The sequence below is a fragment of the Neovison vison genome, chromosome 9 (genome assembly GCF_020171115.1).
Source record: "Neovison vison isolate M4711 chromosome 9, ASM_NN_V1, whole genome shotgun sequence".
Classification (NCBI taxonomy): Eukaryota; Metazoa; Chordata; class Mammalia; order Carnivora; family Mustelidae; genus Neogale; species Neogale vison.
In genome coordinates this window covers 22,439,147-22,463,307 of record NC_058099.1, presented here as the reverse complement: position 1 = coordinate 22,463,307, position 24,161 = coordinate 22,439,147, and the positions used below count along the sequence as shown (strand labels likewise).

The window sequence follows — 24,161 nt, the reverse complement described above, 5'->3', positions numbered from 1 at the left end:
TTGTCCTACCAGCAGCCTGGCCCTCCAGAGCCAGCTAGCTCCAAGCGCCTGTCCTCACATCTCTGTCTCAGCCTCACTCAGAGATCCCCTGGGCTTGGCAGAATGCCATGTCTGGGAATGGGGAAGCAGTGACAGGATCAGCCCCCCCGGGGATCTTGTTTTTTGGTGCAGAGAGGGGCACCTCTGCTTCTTTTCTGCCTCATGTACTTAGAACATCTAGACCCAAAGATTTAAAGATTAGGGGCCCTAGAACATGCCATCCTTGACCCTGTGGTGAGGGCAGGCTTGATTTGGGTTCCAGCCAGATAAGCAGTTGGACCCTATGGACACAGTACACACCCTCCTCCCCCCATGAAAGTTCCATCTGTTCCCCCCTGGCCCCCAACCCTGGTGGCGGGGCTTTGGCTAGAAAGAAGCAAAGCATCACTAATCATACTTAAGATCTCTATGAAAAAGGGACAAAGCTTTTTTGGAACCAAAATGCTCTTATACTCATCACGTCTCAGTCTCTTTGATTTTGAGACCTATAATTTCCATAACACTTCTCCAGTCACCATTTCACCAGGAGGTTACATTCCAGAATGAGGAGCAGGCCATGAACAAGAATGAGCTACAGCGACAGAGAGATGATTCAGATGAAAAGAGAGAAGAAGAGCACAGAAGTACACAGAACAACCCTGGGCTCCCCATCTCTCTCCTCTTCCTGTTTCTGACTGCATGCGAAAGCTGGCTATCTTTCTGTCTTTGGATTCTATGAACCAAGTGATACTCTGCATGCCTCTAACAGTGCTTGGCACAGAGTAGGTGCTCAATAAATATTTACTGAATGATTAAAACTGTCCTTTTCTCTTAAGCTGGCATCTGTTGGTTTCTGCTACTCTATGTTCCAAAGAATAGTAAGATTCTGTCAAAATCTTAGTCATCAGTAGCTAGGGAAAGCTGGCTCCATTCTATGACTTCAGAACTCCAGAATTCCTCTGATGGGAACCCCATGTGGGAATGGCTGGTGTGAGAAGCAGCTGTCTTCTCTGGGGACTTAAATGTCTGAGCTGTCTCAGTTAACAACAATAACAAAAACATTATAGATAGTAAAAGGACTTTCCAGCTTTTGTGTGTACATGTGGATTTTTTTTTTAATTATAAAAGAATCTTAGAAAGGCCCTGGGGGAGAGAAAAATGACACCATTCTAATACAAACGGATGCATCAGAGAAGAATTCTGTACCACAAGAGATGGGTCAATTAGCACTGGCTTCTATGTATTTGCAGTACACTAGGGAAAGAGGGCACTTGTTTGTTTCTTGATCACTGTGAAGAATTTCATCTTTGGCAATCTCTGAAAAGCCTTCTTAATAGCACGGTATCACTTAGCTATGCAGGGCCTGTTGTGGAGGTCATAAAAACATTGCCTAAGGAATGTGCACGGAAAGAAGAAAGGCTAAGTTAGAGAATGGGAGTGATACCACAAAAGCTTTAAGCAATTTTGCAGTGAGATTGCAAAAAGGTGGAATTCAACCGGTAGAGCGTCAGGAGAAAGACCAACGAATGGAGCATGAACAATATTTGCTGCAAATAAAAACACAAACACATTAGCTGCCGCCTTTTAAAATGTTGCAAATGTATTTTATCTTGGAAATCAGCTTACATTAGTTCTCGAATCTTCACTTCCAATTTTTGAGCATCAGCTCCACAAAATTCAAAAATCTGTTTACAAATACACAAGGGGAAATACGTATTGGTTTAAATAGTTGGAAAGATGTTAAAGCTTTGAGTTTTGTTCCTGTTAAATTATCCTCTACTCATTTCCGTTGTCTGAAAGATACTTAGAATATAAATACACACTTAACACATTAAACTCATGGTGTTTCAATTACTTGGCACCTTTCCAAAAATCGTTTATGCTAATGTTTTGTCAGATTTATAGAATTCTTCACAATAGTCTTCTAAACCGAGCTCTAAAACATATAGTGTGTTAGAAATGAGAAAACTCAATCACTGAAACCTCTCAGAGCCTTTATACATTGGTCTTACAGACTTGTTAATTCATACATGATTTCTTGAAATCAAGTGAGATGTAATTTCCCATGCCCTGACCTTTGCACAGGTCATAGTATTATAAACAACTGATTCTAAGAAGCGCATATTCTTTCCAAATTGTCACATCTCTGTCTCAGGATACATCTCATAGTGGATGGTATATTTTATTTGGAACACTTTTCAGTGGTATATAATATAATAGGTGCATCTGTCAATGTGTGACTTAGATTTGATGAAATATGGAAGTTTAAGACCCTTACCATGCATTATCACGTTAGTACCAATAGTATGATGCGCTTGTAGAGAAGGCAGAATGTGGGTTAACTGAGGACAGGATTAGCTGAAGATTTGAGTTTCCCGTGAGGGAGGTTTCAGCTGCCAGAAATGGTGTTAGGACTTTGGGACAGGGGTTGGAAAGTTCTAGAACAACTTCAGTGCTCCGTGTCTAGCAGAGAAGAAACCATCCCTGCTTCTAATGATTCTGCTTCCCCAGGCAGCAGCATTCTATCTGGGTGCCACCTGTGAGCATGATGGTTCATTCTATTTCTTGAAAGTAGACCCCAGTGTGCCCCAGACTTGAGACTCCATCTTGATCCCATTTTCACTTACCGGCTTGCTCACGATTCCACTTCCATTACAGCAAAATGCTCTTTTGAGTCTCGAGATTAGGGTTACCTAAGTGTGGGTGCAGAATTTCATGATTTATCTGAGTTGCCTGGTTTGTACCCATTCCCTCTATAAATAGTTCTCGTGGCATTGGCTGGCGGGGAGGAAGAGGTCAGAAAGGATCTATAAAATGTTTCATTTCTAAGAGTCGGGTGGCAGGTGGATGGTGTCTAGAAGCATGAAGGGAGTTTTGAAATCTTCTGAGCCCAGGGCAGGTCACAAGACAAGAACCCCTGGCAGGAACATACGCAGGGATTGGCCACCCGAATGATGGGATTTGGCCAACAGTTTTCCAAATGATTTGATCAATTTCTATTCCCCCAGCAGAGGATGAACATTCTGGGTGTTCCATATGCTTGACAACACCTGGTATTGTCCATTCTTTTTTATGTTAGCCATTCTGGTAGCTTTAGGGGACATTGTCACCAGATTCCATGGATTTTATCTCATGAACTTTCCCTTGAACTTACTTTAGCAACAGCGTATGATTTGTCTGTCTCCAGTCCTATGTCCCTTAGTTCCCTTTCCCCTGAAGATCAAAACCACAAATCTAGTCTTTGTAAAATTCTTCAATGTTTCTTCACCACCATAAAATCCAAAGTCCTACAGGGATTCCTTGATTTTGTCCTATCTACCTCACTGAAATGGAATCTACCTCACTGTCCTATCTACCTCACTGAAACTCTGACCTCCAGCAATTCATTACAATTGGATTCACTTATCTAATTTAACAAATCTTTAATAAGCATCCACTCTGAGCCAGACATTGTAAACATGACAGACAAAAGTCCCCTCTGGAGTTCACATTCCAGTGATAACTTTGTACTAATGTATTGTCATCGAAAAATTCCTGATACATACCCACCCTATTTTGTTACTCCCCCTTCTTCCCTTCTTTCTCACCTGCTAGTTTTAACCATCCTTCAAGATTTAACTCATGAAGTCTCTGTGATCTCCTAGAACTGGGGCATTCCACTATTCAAGAGTCGATTCTGTTACGTCGTCTCCTGCAGCTGACCAAAGTTGGGGACTCCGCCTCATGTTTTCCCTCCATACTTCTAGCTTCTAGCTAGGAACCTTATACGGAGTGGGTGCTCTGTTAATGGTTTTAGGTCTGACGTGAGCTAAGCTAAGCTGATTTCTGGTCACTGAAGTACAAGTCCAAGACTCTGGGTAGTATTACATTTCAGAGACCAGGTGTTACCTATTTTCTTCTTTGTCCAGTTTGCCAAAAGCAAATGTGAGGTGTTTTCCTGTCTAGCATGGGGCTTTATATACAGGAGCTTCATGTGTGTAGTTAGTGACCGAGGAGCAGCTCAGTGGTAAGAATTTATGGAATAAGTAGCTTTCTTGTGAAGAGATACACATACAAGGAAACTAGCATATAATTTCTGCTTACAATGTTTTCTCATTTTAATCTGAATGTTGGGCCGTGTCTCTCAACGGCATGTTCCACTTCTCTCTCCTCAATGCCTTCCCTTTATAAGCACTGCTGGCACCTCCCCCCAGCCCCACACCCATGACTGCTAATGAAAATGACAAGCTCCAGTTTATGGAGCCCAGTGGGATATGGGGCGGGGCAGGGGGTGGGGCTCTCCATGCATTTCAGAACCAACGATGCCCATTATGAAAAATGGGCATCTTTCATGATGAACTTCTTTTTTAAAAGATTTTATTTTTAAGTAATCTCCATGCCCAGTGTGGGGCTCTAACTCACAATCCTGAGATCAAGAGTCACACACTCCACCAACGGAGCCATTTTCAAACACACATACACACACACACACACACACACAAAGACTCCCTACCCGCCATTGACCCATCACTCAGGTCCAACCAGAAGCATTTTTTTTTTCCCCCAAAGACAATCAATCACCTATAAAAAGTATATTACTATTACTGAGAAAATGCAAAAGATCCAAAGACAAGGGTCCCTTCCTAACAAATGGACTTGTGAGAGTACCAATTAAGGAGTTTAATGATGTATTCATAGAATCATTATAATAAAATACTTTGGACATTTGATAGGCAATGTGGTCCAGTGAATACTGAAGTTAGGTTTGGACAAGCTGACTGAAAGCTTGCCAATTTTCCAGACTTCTTTACTGAGTTAAAAGCAACAACAGAATCCTCAAAGCAACAATAACAACACAAACAAAAGAGCCCAAACCACCAACCAACACAAGACACTTGAGAGAAGGCTGTAGCAATGTTCATACATACAATATAATTTCATTAGCTGTAATAGTAGGATGTTCCTTTTCTTCCTTACAAAGGGCTTGCTAAGGCATTAAATCTTACTAATGAGATGGGAGGAATATGTCTAGCAAGAGAATGGTGAAAAGCACCTCCACCTGCTGAGAGCTGGATGGTGTTAATTACTTTTTGATCCCATATTTGCTTCTTTCTCTGATTCAACCAGACCCATGCCTTGCCCTGAATCGACCTCATCATGGTGCAGGTGTTTGCACACTTCCCCCTGGACTTTCACAAGCCTGATGTAAGGCAGACTTTGCAAAGGCGAGCAGCTCAGTGGTGGTTTTTGGAGTTTAGCAAAGTCAAACCAAGAAGGCGGGGCCTCTTAGAAACAGTCTGTTTCGAACAGCTTGAATTTAATATGCATTTGGATTCAAGATGAAAGCATATGAAAGCAATCTATTATCTCTTTTTTTCGAAGCTACACTGGCCTTCTTCTCAATTTGTTCCAACAGTGAGATTTCAAGAAAACACTAATTTGGTTTTATTTTCTTATAGCTGGCTTAGAAACTCCAGCTGCATACCTATTTCTTAAGCATGAGTGGCATAAATACTGTTTTTCTCCTTCTATGTTGGAGGTTGACAAACTTTTTTTGGAAAGGGCCCGATACCTGTTTCAGGCTTTGCAGGTCATATCCTATGTGTTGAAACTCCTCAGCTCTACTACATATAGTGTGATAGTGGTCAAAGGCAATATTTAAACAAATGGACATGCCTGAGTTCCAGTAAAACTTTATTTCCAAAAGCTGGTGGAGGGTCAGATTTGACCCTGGGGCCACGGTTTGCCAAGCCTTAGCCTACTGCCCTCAGTTGAAGGTGTTGAGCACACGCGTGAAGCTGCCTGAGAACTCCTCTCTCAGTACAATGTTGTTTTCTGTTGAAGGGAGAAAGGGGCATGAATCTAATGTTGTGGGAATTTATCCTACGCCACACTGAGAATCGTGAAAAGTGATTTTGGTCTCTGGCCGTAAGAGATGCCCATTACCAGAAGTATAGGATGAAAATTTGTTCATGGGGATAATAATGGTTTTGGAGCCATTCTCTTCAATGACCTATACTCCTGTTCTCATGTTCCCACTGGAAGATCTGCTCAACTTTCCAATACTGGGAAATCCCTTCACTGACTTATCCCCAGCTTGAGGTGAATTTATCAGTTGAGCCTAGATAAAGGAATGAGTTCATGATTATCCTCTCCCTTTCTGGGGGTGTTCTGCCCAAGGGACAGGTCTGCTCTCCTCCCACTGTCCTTCCTTTTCTAGAAAGCACCTCTGAAGCAGGCCTCATGGAGGTCTAGAAGGCTATCATCACCCTGTGTCCTCACTTTTGGAGCATGACAGTTGAGAAAAGCAGCACTATCTCCTCCACCTAGGTGGGTAAGTTTCTCCTCCGCGGTCCAAGATTCTCTTAGATGGGCCATCTCAAAGTCTAGGCTTCAAGGGAACAGGAGAAAGTCTTGACCTGAGCCTAAGCCATGTTCTGTAATTAGCACAATTTAGTGTTATTACAACTTACAATAAAGGTGATATTTTGACTTTCCACATGACTCTGTGTGAGAAGAATTAACACAGCAGGTCTGGTTCCTTATTTCTTGCTTGTCTCCAAGGGAACCATGATTGATCCTTCATCAGTGCCCCAGAGACTATTATGTACCCTCCCCCCACCAAAGTATTCTTTGTATCAATAATTGATGATTTTGTTATATATATCTGGAGTGATGGACCATGCCACACTGGCTAGCTTGGCATAAACATCAATATTGATGACTTGCACCTGGTTTTATTGTTGGGGTCCTAGTCTCCATTGTTATAGGTGGTTGTGTAGCAATGGTTGCTTAGCAAGATGTGTCTACATGGCCAGTCCCCACATAAAGGCCTCAGACCCTGAATGTCAAAAGAGCATCCCTAGGCAGAAACAGTCCACAGATGTCCTTGAAGTTCACTATTAAAGAGACAGCGAGGACTCCTATGTGTCCCCAGCCAAGGAAGAACATCAGAAGTTTGTGCTGGACCTTTCTGGACTCTACCAATGCATATCTTTTTCCTGAATTTTTGCTCTATATTTTCTGTTATAATAAATCTTAGCTATGAGTATAACCTGCTATTGAGTCTTGTAAGTCCTTCTGGCCGATCACTGAATGAAGTACTCCTACATTTCAATGATTTAAACTTTAGAGGGCAGAGCTTGGAGGAGGATATAAAATTTAAGGGGTTCCCAGAACTCAGTAACTAAGATAAATAATATTTTAATATATATTTTAAAAGTCAAACATTAATGCAAAAAATCCATCATGAACAAAATATCAAAAATTCAAATAAAGACAGGTTTCCACCCTATACCTGTAATCACCCGCCTCACTCTAATCCCTGCCCTGGAGACAAGAGGTGTATAAGTAATTACTGCCTATGAATTGCAAATACCTAGAGCAGTATCTTTAGCAATGGTGCCAAATGGTGATAAATGCTTGCTGCTCCTCTCTCTTTCTTTCCCTCTATCTCACTTAGTTCTTGCCCCTCCCAGTCAATTAATCTCTGTTGATGTATCAGCTGCTTATGGGGCTGACATATAACCCCTAGACACTATGGGAGAGAGTGCTTTTATTTTCCCTCAGGTAGAAACCCTCTGTGTCGTAACAACATCCTTAACAGTTTGAATATCCCTGGGCAGAAAACTCTTAAATGCTAAGATGACTTAGCTTAAATGGATATCATAGTTATTCAAAGAGTTTTAGAGGTCTCTCCTAACCACTGCTTCCAAATTTCTATTTATTCATAGATTTTCAAGGAGATAGGGGCACAGACAGATTCTGGGGCTCTAGCAATAACCTTATTTTATAATATGTACCAAGTCTAGTGCTAAAGCATTTATATACATTATCACAACTTTTCATGACAACAGTTCAAAGATACATGATACAGTCCCCATTCCAAAGAGAGGGAAACTGGATTCAAGGTGGTGAAGGCACATTCCCAAGGTCACACAATAATAAAAGGCAGACCTGGGGTTCAACCCACAGGTGCCTGACTCCAGAGACGGCAAAAACTAGCCACAGACATTCTTTTGGGCAATCAAGTACTATTTTTTATGAACTTGAACAATGAGCATTTGGGAGGGTGATTCTCCAAGGACCACCACCCTCCTCACTTTCTATTATCTCACTTATTGTCCCTGCCTGGCTCTCGAAGAAACCAATCCTGTCCTCTCCCAAGCACCCCATGGTGCTGCCCCTTGGGGATTCTTTATACCTACTTGAAGGAGGGAGCGCACTGAAATGACTTCTGTGTCATCTGAGCAGGAGCCCTGCTGTTCACAGGCACAGGGACAGGAACTTCCCCTGCCTCGATGTGAGCATAGGAGCTCTTAGTTCTTCCGAATTATTCATTTGTAAACAGCTCACTTATTAGCATCTATGCCCCTATATCCTATGGCTCTTATGAGTAGATTAAAGTGCTTTGAGAAGCCATTTATTCTCACATCAAAAAATGAAAGAGGGAACAAATTTCTGATGTTGGCCCATGTTTAAGCAGTTGGCCAAGAGTTGCTAAGTCTTTGTTACTCTTCCTTTCTGCTATTCCACTGATATGTCAACGTTGGTCTGGAATCAATGTTATTAACCCAGGGGATCTCCTGATGGGCTTCAGAGGCTCAATGAATAACTACTATCATATGCACATTGCAGTTTATGTATTTTTCTACTTATAATAGAATACACTATAATATTCTGGTTAAAAAAATTCAACCAAGGTTTTGGATGGCCCCTCTGAAAGACACTGTGGATTTTTTTTTTTAAACAATAGTTAATCTTACTGGAACAGGATGTGGATGTCCCAGGTGAAAACACGAAGGAATACAGCAGGAAGAAACAACCCTACCTTATTTATTGCCTAGAATTTGCTTTCATTGTCTTTCACCCCAACAGTGTGAAATAATTACAACTGTTGTTTATAGTGCATCCCTGCTAGGGGGCCATCCAAATCTGCCTGGAAACTTCCAGCAACACATAATGCCTCTTATCTACTGAGACCCTGAGTCATGGTTATGTAGCTTTATCTGCTTCAGTCTTTTAAAGTTTTATTTGTTTATATTTTATGTATCTTTGAAAATAGTTGAAATGAGCTAGAATCAAGGGCAAGATAAAGTGACACCACCATTCAAGTATGATTTGGTATGGAGATGGCAATTAAGGGAATGCCAGGAAATTGCAGAGAAGGGGGAGGCTATTGTATTTGAGTAAAGGAAGTAATCTTGAGATTATTGGCAGCAATCATAAAAGAGAAACTCAGGGGATTCCCTAAACCATCTGATCTAATGCAAGGGAGTGATCATATTTTTGAGGGCAGCAAACATTTTCCTAACTCTGTTCTATGAGGAATTATCGCAGGGCTTTTTATACAATGTACATTTAAAAAGGCATAATGGATCGTGGCTCTTTGCCAGACGTTTTACCAGAAATGTGAGTACCTTTCTTATAACATCCCTTAATAGAAACTGGATTCTAGGCTTTTTTTTTTTTTTTTAATACTAGATAGATGCTATTTAACTGCTTTCCTAAGTCATTTTTTAGTTGCACTGTCCCAGATGAAAGAGAGATGGAAGTGGTCTCAAAGAAATGAACTTAATCTTTTTCCACTCCAAGGAAAACAATGAATGTCATTGGTAGCTTTCCTCGTCAGTTCTATTGAGAGAGGAGGGAAATTCACATAGACTGGTCCTTTTGCACAGTTACGCTCAATTTTCTCTGGTTCCAGTGATTTTCCTGTACAGACCATTACAGGATAGAACCTGGGGGCATTTCAGAGGTCTCAGGTTTTGACTGCAGCTCTGGATGCAATGGAAGAGGTGGGGGAACCCTCCAGAAGCCCTATATGGATCTCAGATATGAAATGCTGGGGATTGAGTCAAAGAGGTAAAGGGATTTGTAATACCATATCTTTAGGATTTCTGTCTCCGTATTTTTTCTGCTGTTGTCTTTTGCACAGATTGTTATTCCTTGTCAAATGGAAGCCAGCATTGCCAATCTTCTATGTAGGTTTTCAAATGATATCTAAGTTGACCCAAGTATGACTCTTTGTGGAAATACGATTATACATACAAAGTTTAGAAGTAGACTTATTTGTATATTATGACATGAATGATCTCAAGTTGTTGTTTTTTAAATAACTCCATAACCAAGATGCTAAGTTAGTAATATTCAATGAGACCCTCAATTCTCAAGAACATTTCTTGGGACATGTGTATCCATGTTATAATCAGAGGCTGGCTAACTCTGGAATTAAAATAGAGGGAGAGGCAGGTCAGCTTAATGCATGGTGTCATCAATTCAGTTAATTTTCTTTTCCATCAGCTAACTGGCATAAAACTCAAATTTGAGATCCTTCAGGATGCCTTCATGATGCCTAGAATACAGGCATTTTGTTCTAACCACTCAAAAGGGATCTGTCCCTATAGAAACCAGTTTAGAAAAAATTAATATAAGAGGTCACCCCACCCCCAACTGAAAGTTCTTCTACTTCCATATAGAACTGAAACCAAGCAGGGTCAAGCCTTTCCTCAAAAGCATAGCTATGGATTTGCTCAAGAGCTTAAGACACATAGTCAGCTGAGCACCCTAAGTTTTGTTTCATAAAATGGAAAGCCAACTGTTGAGTTGCTACAAACCTTAAGCAATATCATCTGCAGAAGAGATGAAACCAGAAAGCTGTTCTGGGCTGAAGAGAAACCCTTCCTGAGTCAGACTGGTATGAGGACAGAACAAGGAGGGGAGGCAGAGCTGGCAGTGGGTTGCAGGCCAAAGATAGCAGCTTTCATTTACTCTTTCATTTGTTCATTGGCTCATGAATCAAACATGGAATGAGTATTTTCTACCCAGGGGGATTCTTCTACATACTGACATCAACTCCTCCAGGTGCTTGGAATAGTATGACAAAGATACATGAAGTTAAGGTCTGAGTCAAACAGAAATGGACTTAGAAAAGTAGATTGGGTCAAAATTGTGAACAAATTTGAAATGTCAGACTTGAATATGAGGGTTTAGTCTTGATTTTGCAGACAGTGGAGGGGAAGGGCATCCAATTTTAAATAAGAAAATGACATACATGGAGCTGTGCCAGGATCTATTTAGGAAAGAAAACAGAGCTATGGTGTCAACTTGGGGTTGAGGAGGGCTATCACACTTGTTTACGTTAAAGGTAGTGATAGCTGGAATTATAAGTAGGGATGAAATTACTAAAGGAGAAGAAGTAGAATGGGAAAAAGAACCTTCGTAAACACTTGTATTTTCAGAGCGTAGGAGATAAGCCAGAGGAGAGCTGGGGGAAAGGATCAGGCATAGGTGCCACAAGAGGAGGAAGTTTCTAGAATATAGAACCTAATTAGTTAATGGTGCTTTTGTGTAATCAAGGAATACAAGGGTTGAGAAATGGCTATTTGAATTAGGTGCTGGAAGATCCTTGGTGACTTTTAAAAGAGCAGAGGAAGGAATAAATTATAAATGAGAATTGAAGGCAGTAAATATATTCTACTTTTGCAAGAGTTAGATCATGAATAGTCTGAAAGAACATTGATTTTTTTGTCATTAGAAATTTTTTGGTTGCAAGTGACAGCAAAAGCAACCCCAGGCTTACATAACTAAAGAATCTGCAGGGGTAGTACAGGCTTCAGGCATGGACAGCTTCAGGGTTCAAACAACGCCACTGGTGTTTCTGGTCTGAATTTGCTCTTTTGATGTATGGTGGCTTCTTTTTCAAGATCCCTATGGTGGCAAGCTAGTTGTATACCATCAGCCTCACATCTCCCCAAGTTCAAATCCAGTGAAATTGAAAGAGAAGGCTTTTACTTAGCTACTTAAGCCAAGTCTTACAAGTAGCTCTGGTAGGGCTTGGATTGGCTTGACTGGAGTCAAGGGGCTATTCTTGATGGGGATGGAGTTCACTCACAGGTCTAGGCCTGGAGATGGAGCCCTAAGGAAGCACATGGATCAAGAATGGGAAAGGGCATGGTAACCTGGAGGAAAATCAAAGAACTCTTGATAGAGAATGAAGAATGGCAGTTGGTAGCAAAAACGAGTGTCCAAACACCAGGTCTAAAAGAAGGTAGCTGATTGATTGAGGCCTGGAGAACAAGGGAGAGAATGCAATCAAGGTATGATGGATGAAATCCATTTCAAAAGAAGGAAGCATTTTCATTTCTGAGATGGAAGAGAAGAAGATAAAAAATGGCACAGAAACAATCTGATCTATGGGGGACAGGGAGTTGGGGATACATAGGCTAATAGTTTCAATTTTCAAGTAAACACTCAAGAGAGGGAATAGGTAGAGTTAATTCTTTTTGAAGAATTATTTATATCTATTGCACCAATTATGTTATAGCAAATACCCAACAAATAGAAGCTAAAAATGAAATTCCATAGCTAGCCCACCAACTGCTTTCACTTTTTATGTTGTAGACACAATCTTCCCCAAAGTTTAAGCCTGAATATTTTTGCTTTACATATGTTCTTCCTAACACTTTTAATCGCACACACTTTCATACAGTAGATGTAACACAAATCCTTTAGCAGGTCTACTAGAAAAGACATTGAGCTTGCTTTTGTATTTTGTTAGAAGTAATGCTACAATTACTATACACTTAGGGACTTATTTTTCCTTGAGGTATTTCCATAGCAAAGGTTTCCAAGGATAGATAATTGTGTGAAAGGGAATCAATAGTTTGTTCCTCTTAAGCATGTTGCAAAGCTACTTTTCATAAGGTATGTACAATTGTCAATGCTCCCAGCCATATGTGGAATTACTACTTTCATCACACGTGAAATATTTCAGACATTTTATTTCATTAATATCTTTGTGATAACAACTACCGTAACGTGCTCAGCACTATGCGTGTCAGGATGGGTCTACAAACTTGAGTCATATTAATTCATTTAATTCTCTCAACACCCTTTGAGGGGAGAAACTTAATGATCTTTGTTTCTACAGATAAGGAAATTAAGATCAAAGAGGCTTTTAAGTGAAGTGCTACGAAGTGATAGATCAGGTATTTGAACCACGGAAACCTATATCCAGAGCCCACATGCTTAACTACTAGGCTCTTCTGCCTTGTGATTGTCTTTGATTAATGTATACCCAAGTATTGCCAACAATTTGTATACATTTGTGTGAGAATTTCATCATGTTGTTTTCTGTAAGTTTCTTTTTTGGTGGTTCTGCCCCATCAAAAAGGATAAGATAGGGACAATCGTGAGATATTTCTTACGGATTTGGATATCTCAGACAGTCTGAATGAGAATATTTATTACAATTCATGCATTTTTTGTACTCCTCGCCAATATGGAAAGTTCAGAAACTAAGAATTCTATTGGTAAATATTCAAAATAAATGCCGTTGTTTCATCCATCCTAGATACCCCAGGCCTTTTTTTAGATTCTGATGATTCTATAATTCAACTCTGCCAGTTACCATGGAAACATACCTTCTGGGCCTTCTTGAACATCTGAAATGTGGGTATGACTTTGACATGATAAATTTGGGCCAAGTCCTGGGAAAGGAATGAAATGGCATGAAGTCACAATTTTGGTATCCACACTCTATACCGAGTCCAGAACTTTGTGACTTCTCAGGAGGCATGTCTGAAAGACCAGGGACAGCTAAGACTTGGTAGAGTCTTTTGCCAAGGAATGTCAAAGCTTCTAGGAATGCTACCATAGAAAATGGTTGCTCTCTGAATTCCTGAACTTTCTCCTCTCAGGGCCCTGGGAGAGGGTTGAGAAATGGAGGCCAAAATAGATGCCAAAGGACTAAATGAACTCTATTTAGAAGAACTTGTGAAAGATTGCAGAGGGACCCCAGTTGAACCCAATATGGAGACAGCACATTGCAAAGATAAGGAAGAGTAGAGGTACCTTTACAAGGCACACGTGAGACATGGGGTGTTAATACTGGTCTCGCAGTGTCAGTTAGGGTTTAATGTCTCTTTCTTTTAGGACTTACTCCCCGCTTCACTGCCTGTGTTTGTGAAAGATAAATCCAAAGTCAAGAAAATATGTCAGAATCGCCATTTTTATAATCCATTACGATCTTCTTTCAAATGGCAGTTTTCGTTTATCTGGTTCAAAAGTCAAAAGAAAGGATCAACAGACTGCACTTCTCTCTCTAATATACATATCATTTTATGGGGGTGAATCCCTCCCCTGCCGCCTATCACACACACACACACACAGATCCACACACATTAAATTATAAATTTCATGACCACAGCAATGACAACTAATAAATAAATTACTGTTAAAGAAAACTATGCATTTTGTTTCACCTGAAAAGGGAAAGAGCTATAATCAAAAAGGCAGACAAGAACATGTGTTAGGGAGGATGTGGAGAAACATGGAGAGCCCTCACGCACTGCTGGTGGAAATATAAAATGGCGTAGCTGCTTTAGAAAATATTTTGCCAGTTTCTCAAAAAGTCAAACATAGAGTTACAATATATGGCAAAAATTCCACCCCAGATAGGTACTCAAGAGAAATGCAAATATAGATATACATGTTATACTATCATTACTCATAAAAGTCAAAAGGTGCAAACAACCCAAAAGTCCATCAATAGCTGAATGGCTAAATAAAAGGTGGTGTAGCCATATGATGGAATACTATTCAGCAATGAAAAGGAATAGAATGTTGATAACATGCTAGAATATAGAGGAACCTTGAAAACTCATGCTAAGTGAAAGAAGCTTGTCATAAATGACCACCTGTTCGATGATTCCATTTATATGAAATGTTCAGAATAAGCAAATCTAATAGAATATAGACTTATGGCTGCCCAGAGTTGGGAGAGAAGGAACTGGGGGTAACCACTAGAACCTCCAAAGTGTTTTTTGTTTTGTTTTGTTTTTTGAGGTGGTGAAATGTTTTAGAATTGATGACAGTGATGGTTGCACAACTCTGTGAATATAAGAAAGGACAAAGAGATAATGATCCTGGGTGTATTCTGAATGCACAATATATGATTCACCTTCAAGGGCAATTAAACACTGTAACACTTTGATGAAGTTTGAAAGAAATGGAGAAATGGAACTTCTATTGTGTTCTGGGAACTATGTCATATATCTTATGTATTTAATCTCATTTTATATTGTTAAGTTTTATTTGTCCTGTTTTACAGATGAAGAAAATGAAGTTTATAAGTGATAAGAAGTCACAAAACTATAAAGAAAAGGATGGGTGCATAACAGATTTTTTGTTATTCTAAAGCTCAGATTTAATCCAGTATGTCCAATGATCACTTGTTACTGTTTTTTTTTCTGAGTTATAAATGGACAAATATTAGGAAGAATAACTTTTCAGATACTTTGTGTATACCAATAAGGCACATTTTTTTTTATTTTAAAGATTTTATTTTTTTATTTGACAGATGGAGATCACAAGTAGGCAGAGAGGCAGGCAGAGAAAAAGAGGGGGAAGCAGGCTCCTCGCTGAGCAGAGAGCTGACACGGGGTTCGATCCCAGGACCCTGAGATCATGACCTGAGCCGAAGGCAGAGGCTTTAACCCACTGAGCCACCCAGGTGCCCCCAATAAGGCACATTTTGACTGAGGACATGAGGCTGATTATTTTGGGGTAGAGGGTGAGGAAAGAAGAATCTAAGGAGGGAAATGAAGGAAGGATTTCTTGGAATTCCTGTGATGTTTAAAAAACCCACAAAAAGCACAAGATATAGCAAGAGGAAAGCAAGGTATATTAATTAAAATGTCTGTAATGCATCAAGTAAAGTTTTAGTAATTGATTAATAATGACAAGGTGACAACCACTTTTCACCTTGAACGCAATACCATCCAACTAATATTGTCTGTGTAGAGCAATTCTGCTCAGCGGGATTCTGGGGCAGAGCTGAGAGCAAGTGGAGAAAAATGCTGGGAAGTCTGCCATAGTATGGGAGAGGAGGGGGCAGGAAGAGAGTCACATAATTTCTCACATACTTAAAAATTAATACAAAACATCTAAGAACATTATGAATAAGTTTACTACCAATTAAAAGAAAAAAATTACAAAATTCTACTTGACTTAAAATTGACTATATAATCAATGAGATCACTGAGGACTTTCAAAGACACTGCATTTGGATTTTATGTATCCCCATGGAAGGATCTAAGATTCTTACCCGCGAATCATCCACATCCACATTGGCAAACATTACATTTCGGTACTGCAGAGACATTGCCTTCAAAATAAAGGAATAAAAAATTCCCTATTAGCTTAACATTAATACTAAATCAACATGAGAATTACACACTTTTCTCTTGGCAAAAACAAACCACGAACAAAAAGACTGTTCAAGAGAGCTGAGCATCACTCTGGCATTTCACTACTGCCTGGAACTTAAAGCACGGGAGTCAAATATGACATGATACCAAGGTCAAGTCAAGATCACTGGCAGAATCAGAGTCTAAAGAACCATACTGGAGATCAGAGTTTCAAAGCTGGGAAAGGAAGCAAAGAAATCATGACCTGTGGGTCCAGATTTACTCTGCAGGGTGAAGGGACAGAGGAAAGCCACAGCTCTCTTCTGCTTCTGGTTTGTTCTGAAAGCATCTTAGGCAGCAGTGGTGACAAAGGTGTTGATAATGGGTCTGGGAATAGTGGATGCAGTGGCAGCCTGTAAATGTCACCCCTTGTGTTTTTTCTTTTCAGACAGCTGTGTTCATACTTCAAGGACACTTAATAGCATCTGGATTTGTCTGCTTTAACATCATATCTCAGGCATTTCCAGTGACCTATTTCAAATGGGACCTCTCTCTGATGGTATGAGGTATCCAGAGACAATGGAAACTCTTCTGTTGTAGGGATTCTCTTCAGCTGTTGTCTGGAGTTTGTGACCGAAGTGGGAATTCTTTCTTTGGTGGCCCATCAAGGTTGTGAAAATGGGGAGAAACTCTCAGATAACAGAGTATATTTTCAGACAGAAGAGAAGCTGATTTTGGTCAGCAGCATCTCTGTGCCTTATAGGAAAATGGGATCACCCATGAACTCTTGGGCAATTGACTTGTACTTCAAAGTCTGAAGATATATGGATGTTCCCCAGTAGGAGTCATGGGAATGAGTTTGACCTATGTGGACATCTAACTGTATTTATGAAGTTTTCAGAGCCTGTCAGGAAATGGATAGGGTTATGGAAGTTGCCATTTTTGCATCAAGTAGTATGTATACATGGGATAGATATAAGTTCTTTGCTAGGCTGGGTTCCCCTCTGGACACTGCCTTCCTTCATTACCCCATTCCATCCACTTATGACCCCATCCCCACCCACTCTTCCTTCGACTCTGTTCTTCCTCGTATGTAGTCTGCTACTATTCGTTTACCTATTCCGTTGATCTCATCTCTAAAATATCTCCTGAATTTGACCTTCCCTTCTTTCTCCAAAACCACTGCCCTAGTTTTGGAAAACCTATCATTGAGACTGTTGTCACCTTGGGTTATCTGCCTTCAGTCTTTCTCATCCATTTGTGTATAGCACGGCTAAAAATATTCTCTACACTCTCCATTTGACCACAGTAGAACCCTTTTTAAAATTCTTCTGTTTTGACTGTCTACAGAAGCTCATTAAATTATAACACAAGGTCCTTCTTGATTTGGCCTCAACTTTCTGTTTGAAGTTCATTTGTCACCTTGCCTCCGTGTACACTGTAAGTATACCTCACAGAATACTTATTTGTTTTTCCATGATCATACCAAGAAATTTCTCAACAGATATATAACTTCTCCTTTCTCCTGAAAATGCTCTTTTCAGGATGATCCTCTTCACCCAGGGTCAGCAAACTGCACCCCACAGAACAAAGCCAGGTCTCTACATGGTCTTGTAAATTAAATCATATCAGAACACGATTTGCCTGTTCTTTTGTGCATTGCCACTGGATGCTTCTGCACTACAACAGTGAAACTGAGTAGTTACCACAGAGACCACAGAATCTGCAAACTTGAAAATATTGACTGTCTTGTCCTTTACAGAAGTTTAGCTGGCTAACTTCCATTCCACCTTCCTGCAGAGCCTGGAAAGGAAAAGAGGTAGAGATTCCTTGGGCTCCCTCGCAGCTAGAGTTCTGGATGCAGATTGATTTTTCCCATGAGATACATGCAGGAGAGACATGGAAGGTGGAAGTGAGACAGTTGCTACTTTCTTCTTGTCTTTGGATGTTCCTGCTGGAAAGCAAAACTGTGGGTAATGGAAGTGGTTTTTGCTGGAGGCAGCAGCAGAAACCAGACTCAGGCACTGGTGCCCAGACATCAGCTTCCTGGAAGTCCAGAGGCACTTGTGACAGTAGGAGCCTCATGATTCTGGTTCTAATTTCCAACTGATACTCTATTGTCATTTTGTTTTCTCCTTCCAGGGAAGGGGAGTGGCCTTCCATCCCCCTCTTACTTCTGATTATGGCCAAGTTAGGATCCTCAAAGTGGGGTATGTTGTGTTTTGAGAGAATCATTCAAGGAACCTATTAATCTAACCTTTCAATAATTTTAAGAGCAATTAATTCCTTGTATTAAAATTCTTTTCTGTTTAATTTGGTTTCTGTTCCCTGCTTTGATCTCTGACTAGTAAAGTAACCTAGAGTAAGTAAAGCCCTTTCTCCCTCCCCTTATGTACTAGAAGTTTAAAAAAATTACGCACATGGTACTTGAATAATTATCATGCAAAATTTCAAACCTTACAAGAAAGATAAAGGAATCCAAAATTAATACACTTTTGCTGGAAAAAAAAACTTCTTTGATATGCACCTTTCTGTTTCCCTTTTCTCTATATATTATATGTGTGTGTTTATATATATACATGTACATGTATGTGTCTGTTTTACATAAATGGGACCATCCTAGATATATTTTTCTATACTGTACTCTTATCACTTAATACTACATTGTCTTGGAGACAATGTCACTATTCCGTATGTGTCTACTTGATTCTTTTTAACATCTGGACAGTCTTTCAGTATGATTTTGCCAAAATTTATTTTAAAACTATATTTGCATTAATCTGGATTCCACCAGGAAACAGATGGCACATTCAAATTTGGACCACTTGGGCAGTTTATCTCCAAAGGGCTAACTAGGTCTATAAAAGTAGGAATGGGTATTGGAAGAGCTACAGGAGCCCGGACAAAACTGTGGCAGAACTGTTATTGCCCTTAGGGCAAAGGTATGAAGAGAGGAGTTACTAAGCCTTCACATTCATTGCACTGTCTGGAAATGTCACATGTTGGCTGTTGGAATTTGATCAGCTTTGACTCTGTGGCATGTGAGTATATTTATACTCTGGAAGCTGAACACTGAACATTTTCTTTCTTCAAGTTTTGAGTGTCAGAATAAAGGGACCCATGAGATAATAAAATGTTTCCTCTGGATAGTCCAATAATTTTTAGGTACAGAATGGATGTTGGGATGTCATGTAGCCAATTTCTGTACTTGGATATAAATCAATGTCAAAGGTTGTGACTGTGGTTAGAATGAATTCAAGACACTACAACAAAATGTATGATGTACTATATGCTGGCAAAATGAACATTAAAAAAAAAAGAACAGGGAAACAAAAGAAATTTAAATTTCAAAAAAAATAACCAGCTCAAATTGAAATGTTAGAAACTTTTCTGAAAAGAGACCATAGTATATTCAGTCGTGTAGAGAAATCAAAACTTTTTTAAATTTGAAGAAATATTTCACAAAATTGACCATAAGTGTGAAACTTCTCCAAGATAAGGAGAAATGAAAATGCTCCGAAGTTCTTTCTGTGGCATGTGACACCAAAAATAAATAAAATGCTAAAAACTTTTACATGGAGCAATAAGGAAATTAACCAGATGAAACACTGTATAGACATTAAAGTTATAATCTGGAGACCCTACATAAAGGCAAAATAATGTGTACATGGAAAAAAGACCCAAATAAAATTATATGATTATAACTAACTAGAATATTTTACTAAAATAGTTTATAAAGTAGAAAAGACATGAAAGAATGTGTAAGACTTAAGTTCTGATAATAGGGTTGAAGGATGGGAGAAATCTGTTCTTTTATATTATAGTTAAAAAAACAAGTATCATTTTTTTTCATAAACTATTCCAATATTTAGAACTTCTGAACTCTGGAACTTTGGCAAAATGTCATTATTATGAATAATCCATTCATTTGTACAACTGTACCCTTTTGCTCATCTGGATGCTGCTTGCAGAATTAGCCATAGATAAGTAGTATTAATCTTCTAGTATGTATACCTACGATCTTATTAGATCTTGGTATGTTATCATCTGGATAATCAGGAAACTTCAAAAAACTATGATTCCATATGGCTTTTAAGTGCAAATTTTTAAGATTGAGAAAATTATTAGGGGATTTAAGATTCCTTCAAAAACTGGGAAATATATACAGGTGATACTTACATGAACAAGAGGACAAATCTTTTGGCAAGGACCACACCATTTTGCTGAGAATTCAACCACCACAAGTTTGCTTCCGGCAGCTTTCAAAAATGTTTTTAATTCATCCTGAGACCAGAGCATAAATGAAATATGCATAATCACTGCATTTCATACAACTAGCAGATAATGACACTTCAGTTCCTGAAAACCTTAACGAGATACCCCACCCTATCATTCTCCAGGAGACACACTTTTCCTAGAAGTCCCTGTGGTCACATATATTTAACTTTCTAAGTATACATAAGTGACTCATAAATCTGCAAAAAGTGATTAGAACTGTATTTACCAAGTGGTGGTTCTTAATAGTAGGTTACCTCTGGGGAGAAATAAGATTGATCAATGAAAGATAAGGGGTAGAAGGTAGTGGTGGATAGTTGTTCAAGGTGGACATCTATATTTGACTTTTTTAACAAGGACCCAAATAGGCATTAATAGTGAAATTTAAAAGAAGAAAAAGAAGTCTAACACCTTGAATCCATTTCTTGTTTTTGTTTTGTTTTGCTTTGGGAGGTAATCATTACCAAAGCTGTAGTCAAACCATACATTTAAAGATTTGACATTCTTCTCACTGAGAATCTGCAGTGATTTTTCCATCAGCTGTCCAGATCATTTAAGTAAAGGTTTCCCTTTCTAGAACCTCAGGCCATTTTTATCATAACTTCCTTGGCCACTGACCAGGCACCTGGCAAGTACTCATAGAGTTGATGAATGATTTGTTTAGTTGATGAATGATTTGCTAATATGCAGTGTTCCGTACATTATTTATTTTTCTTTTACTTTTCTTTTTCTCACTGGAATAGCAACGACAATAGTAGCTAATTTACTCTGCACCTGGTGTCCTCTTCCTTAATGTTTACTATCACCCTCTGTAATGGGTATTAGTTTTATCTCCATTTTGCAGATAGAATAAAACAAAAGGTTATTAACTTTCTTCCAGTCAACCAGCTGCTTGGGACTGCTAACCTAAGCAGCCTAATCCACAATCCCTTTCCCTAAGCAGTACACAAAATCATCTCCTGAGTTCTTTCTAGTCATGGGGTTCTCTCTCCCTCTCACTGGCCTGAATTCTATCACATACTCATCCCTGGACCGATCATTAAGATGGGGAATGGATCAAGTCAAGCAGGGCCTATCACTGGAATTAGGAATGGGGTTAATTCCATACAAATGGCATACTGCTCTGTAATAGGGGAATCTTAACAATTTTGTTGCGATTTGATTTAGTTTCAAGCAGATGAAACAGATGACTGAAGGAAGATATGCTCTCTTTCTTTACCCATATTCCTCTAGGATGGGGGGTTACTTAACTCTTTAAAGAGCTAGGCCAAGCTTCCGTTTCTTACTTGCTTCTGAAATTATTCAGTAGGTGTCATCCTCACAAGCCCTCAACACCCTCACTTCTCAGCAGATGCTAAGGTGTAAACTGGCCTAGCTGGATCCATGAATTTGACTTGGCTAAAGTCCTCTGAAGAGAATACCCCCATAGGATACTCACTGACTCGACAAGTACCTATTAAGACTGATGCTTTGCCAAGTAATGGACACACTGCTGGGATACAGCTTGTGCAAAAACAAAAACAACAACAAAAAAAAACCAAAACAGAAAACATTTCCCTGCCTCCGTGGAGATTATTTATTTATTTATTTTAGGAGTTTTATTTTTTTGTTTAAGATTTTATTTGTTTATTTGACAGAGAGATAGAGCCAGAGAACACAAGCAAGAGGGAGAGGAAGAAGCAGGCTCCTCACTGAGCAGGGAGCCCGACTGGGGGCTCTTTGGGGGGCTTGATCCCAGGATCCTGATCATGACGTGAGCTGAAGGCAGGTGCTTAACAATCTGAGCCACCCAGGTGCCCCTGGAGCTTATGTTTAGAGGCAGAAGCTGATGGTAAGATCAGTAAGTAAAATACGCTCTGTGCTAGTAATCATTGTTAAGAAAAAAGGAGAAAGATAATGCCAAAAGGAAGGAAATGAGCTGTAGTCTAGGTGGCCAAGGTTCACCTCGAATAGAAGGGGACATTAGGATACAGACATGAAGGGGACAACAGGCCCTCAGGAGAGGTCTCTGAGAAGGAGACAGGGCATCTCACAGGGTTAGTGAGACCCTGGGTTATTCTGTAAGATTCCCAGAAAATTAAAAAAAAAGCAGCATCACATACAAATATGTGGTATTTTAAAACATTTTCTTATAGCAAATCTACATGGCAATGCTTTCTTTCAATCTGGTTAGCCTCACTTTTGTGACCTTATATATAGCTGCATTTGGGGAAAATGTCAAAAGTGTAAGTCAGAGGGTACTGATGGATAGCAGGCCCAAGCCCTATGCCTCCCCCCTTCCCCCCAGACCCATGCCTCCTGTAACAGGGCCTGGCACCAGAATGTCTGGGTTCTAAGGCCCACTTCCCTCATAAATGGTGTAGAACCTTAACCACTCTTACATTTCTTCTTTATAAATAAAGAACTCTCCCTGGCCTATCCATAGATTTTGATTTTTTGTGTCAGTAAAACTGGACAATGGTTAGAAAGTGGCTTTATAAAATACCACCTAAGGAATTGTTGACACTGTTGGCTGTCATTTTTCTTACCCTATTCCATAGGCACACCTGAGGTTTCTATTTTCTAGAATAAGAGAAATATACAGACTTTTATTTTCATGGATTATTCCTGGTGCAGCTAAGGTGGAATCAGTGGAATCAGGTACAGGACAGGATGTGTTAGGAGTTGGCCTGGATTCAGCTAGAGTCAGAGGAAGAAATGAGAATCAGAGAACAAAACCCTTCCGATCAATTTGTTGCTTGGCTACTCTCTAGATAGTGCCATCTCTCGAGCAAGAGAAAAGAGAGCAAGACTTAAAAAAAAAAAACCAACAACTCCCCTTGCTACAGAGCAGAGCAGTGAAGGAATACTAATAAAGGAAATTCTTAAGGTTTATCAAATCTGTTCTCAAGGTTGTCTCTTTTGAAATATCAGTGAAGCCATATAAATACTTGCCATGTCTTTAATAATCTGAACCATCATTTCCTGGGAATTGCTGACGAAACCTGCCTGTTGGTTCAGTTGGCTCACAGTAGCAGTCTGTCATGAAAAGATCCTAGCTGGAATAGAAGGGTAACTTCTCTATGATGTCATTAAACATGACATCTCAGAACCCAGAACTTCGGCAGACTTGAAGTGAATTTCACTTTTATGTTATGACTAGGTAGTCAACGTGTGGTCAGCCAAGAGCCAGCCAACTGCGGGCCTTGTGCGGAGACTCAATCATCAGTCTTTCTACTTTTGATCTTCTGCCGTCTATTTCCATGACCCCTCTTCCTTCTCCACCCCCTGCAACCACCAAATGAGAAATAAGCAAGCTAATATTAAATAGGTGAAGACTATTTTCAGTTGGGAGATTGAGGGGATTGTTTTGCAATTGAGAAAAATAGGAGAGCCTTAATCCTATAATTGTAGGCTTCCTACCAATTAGGTTTTATGAGTCATAAATTCTCTGAACTTTGTTATTTTGTTCTAATCATTTAGGAGGTAACGAAATTTCACTTTTATGGACTGGATCATGGGTGGGCAAACATTTTCTGTAAAGAACCAGATAACTCAGGCTTTCTGGACCACTTGGACCTGGACTCTATTGCCTAGTCTTTGTTTTCATAATCTTTTTTAAGAATGCAAAACCCATTCTTAGCTGGCGGGTCATACAAAAAACAGCATTTTGCCAAATCCTACACATGGTGATTTGTCATTTTTCAGAATTTAACGTTA

At 39.6% G+C, this 24,161-nt stretch overlaps 1 protein-coding gene across 1 annotated transcript; it reads right to left on the bottom strand.

The window, feature by feature from the left end:
• Positions 1-11,794: 11,794 nt before the first annotated feature.
• TXNDC8 (thioredoxin domain containing 8) lies at positions 11,795-23,420 on the bottom strand. Its single transcript, XM_044264260.1, is given in 4 exon segments — positions 11,795-11,914; positions 13,422-13,487; positions 20,367-20,471; positions 23,397-23,420. Coding segments are annotated over 4 exon segments (315 nt in total).
• Positions 23,421-24,161: the final 741 nt, after the last annotated feature.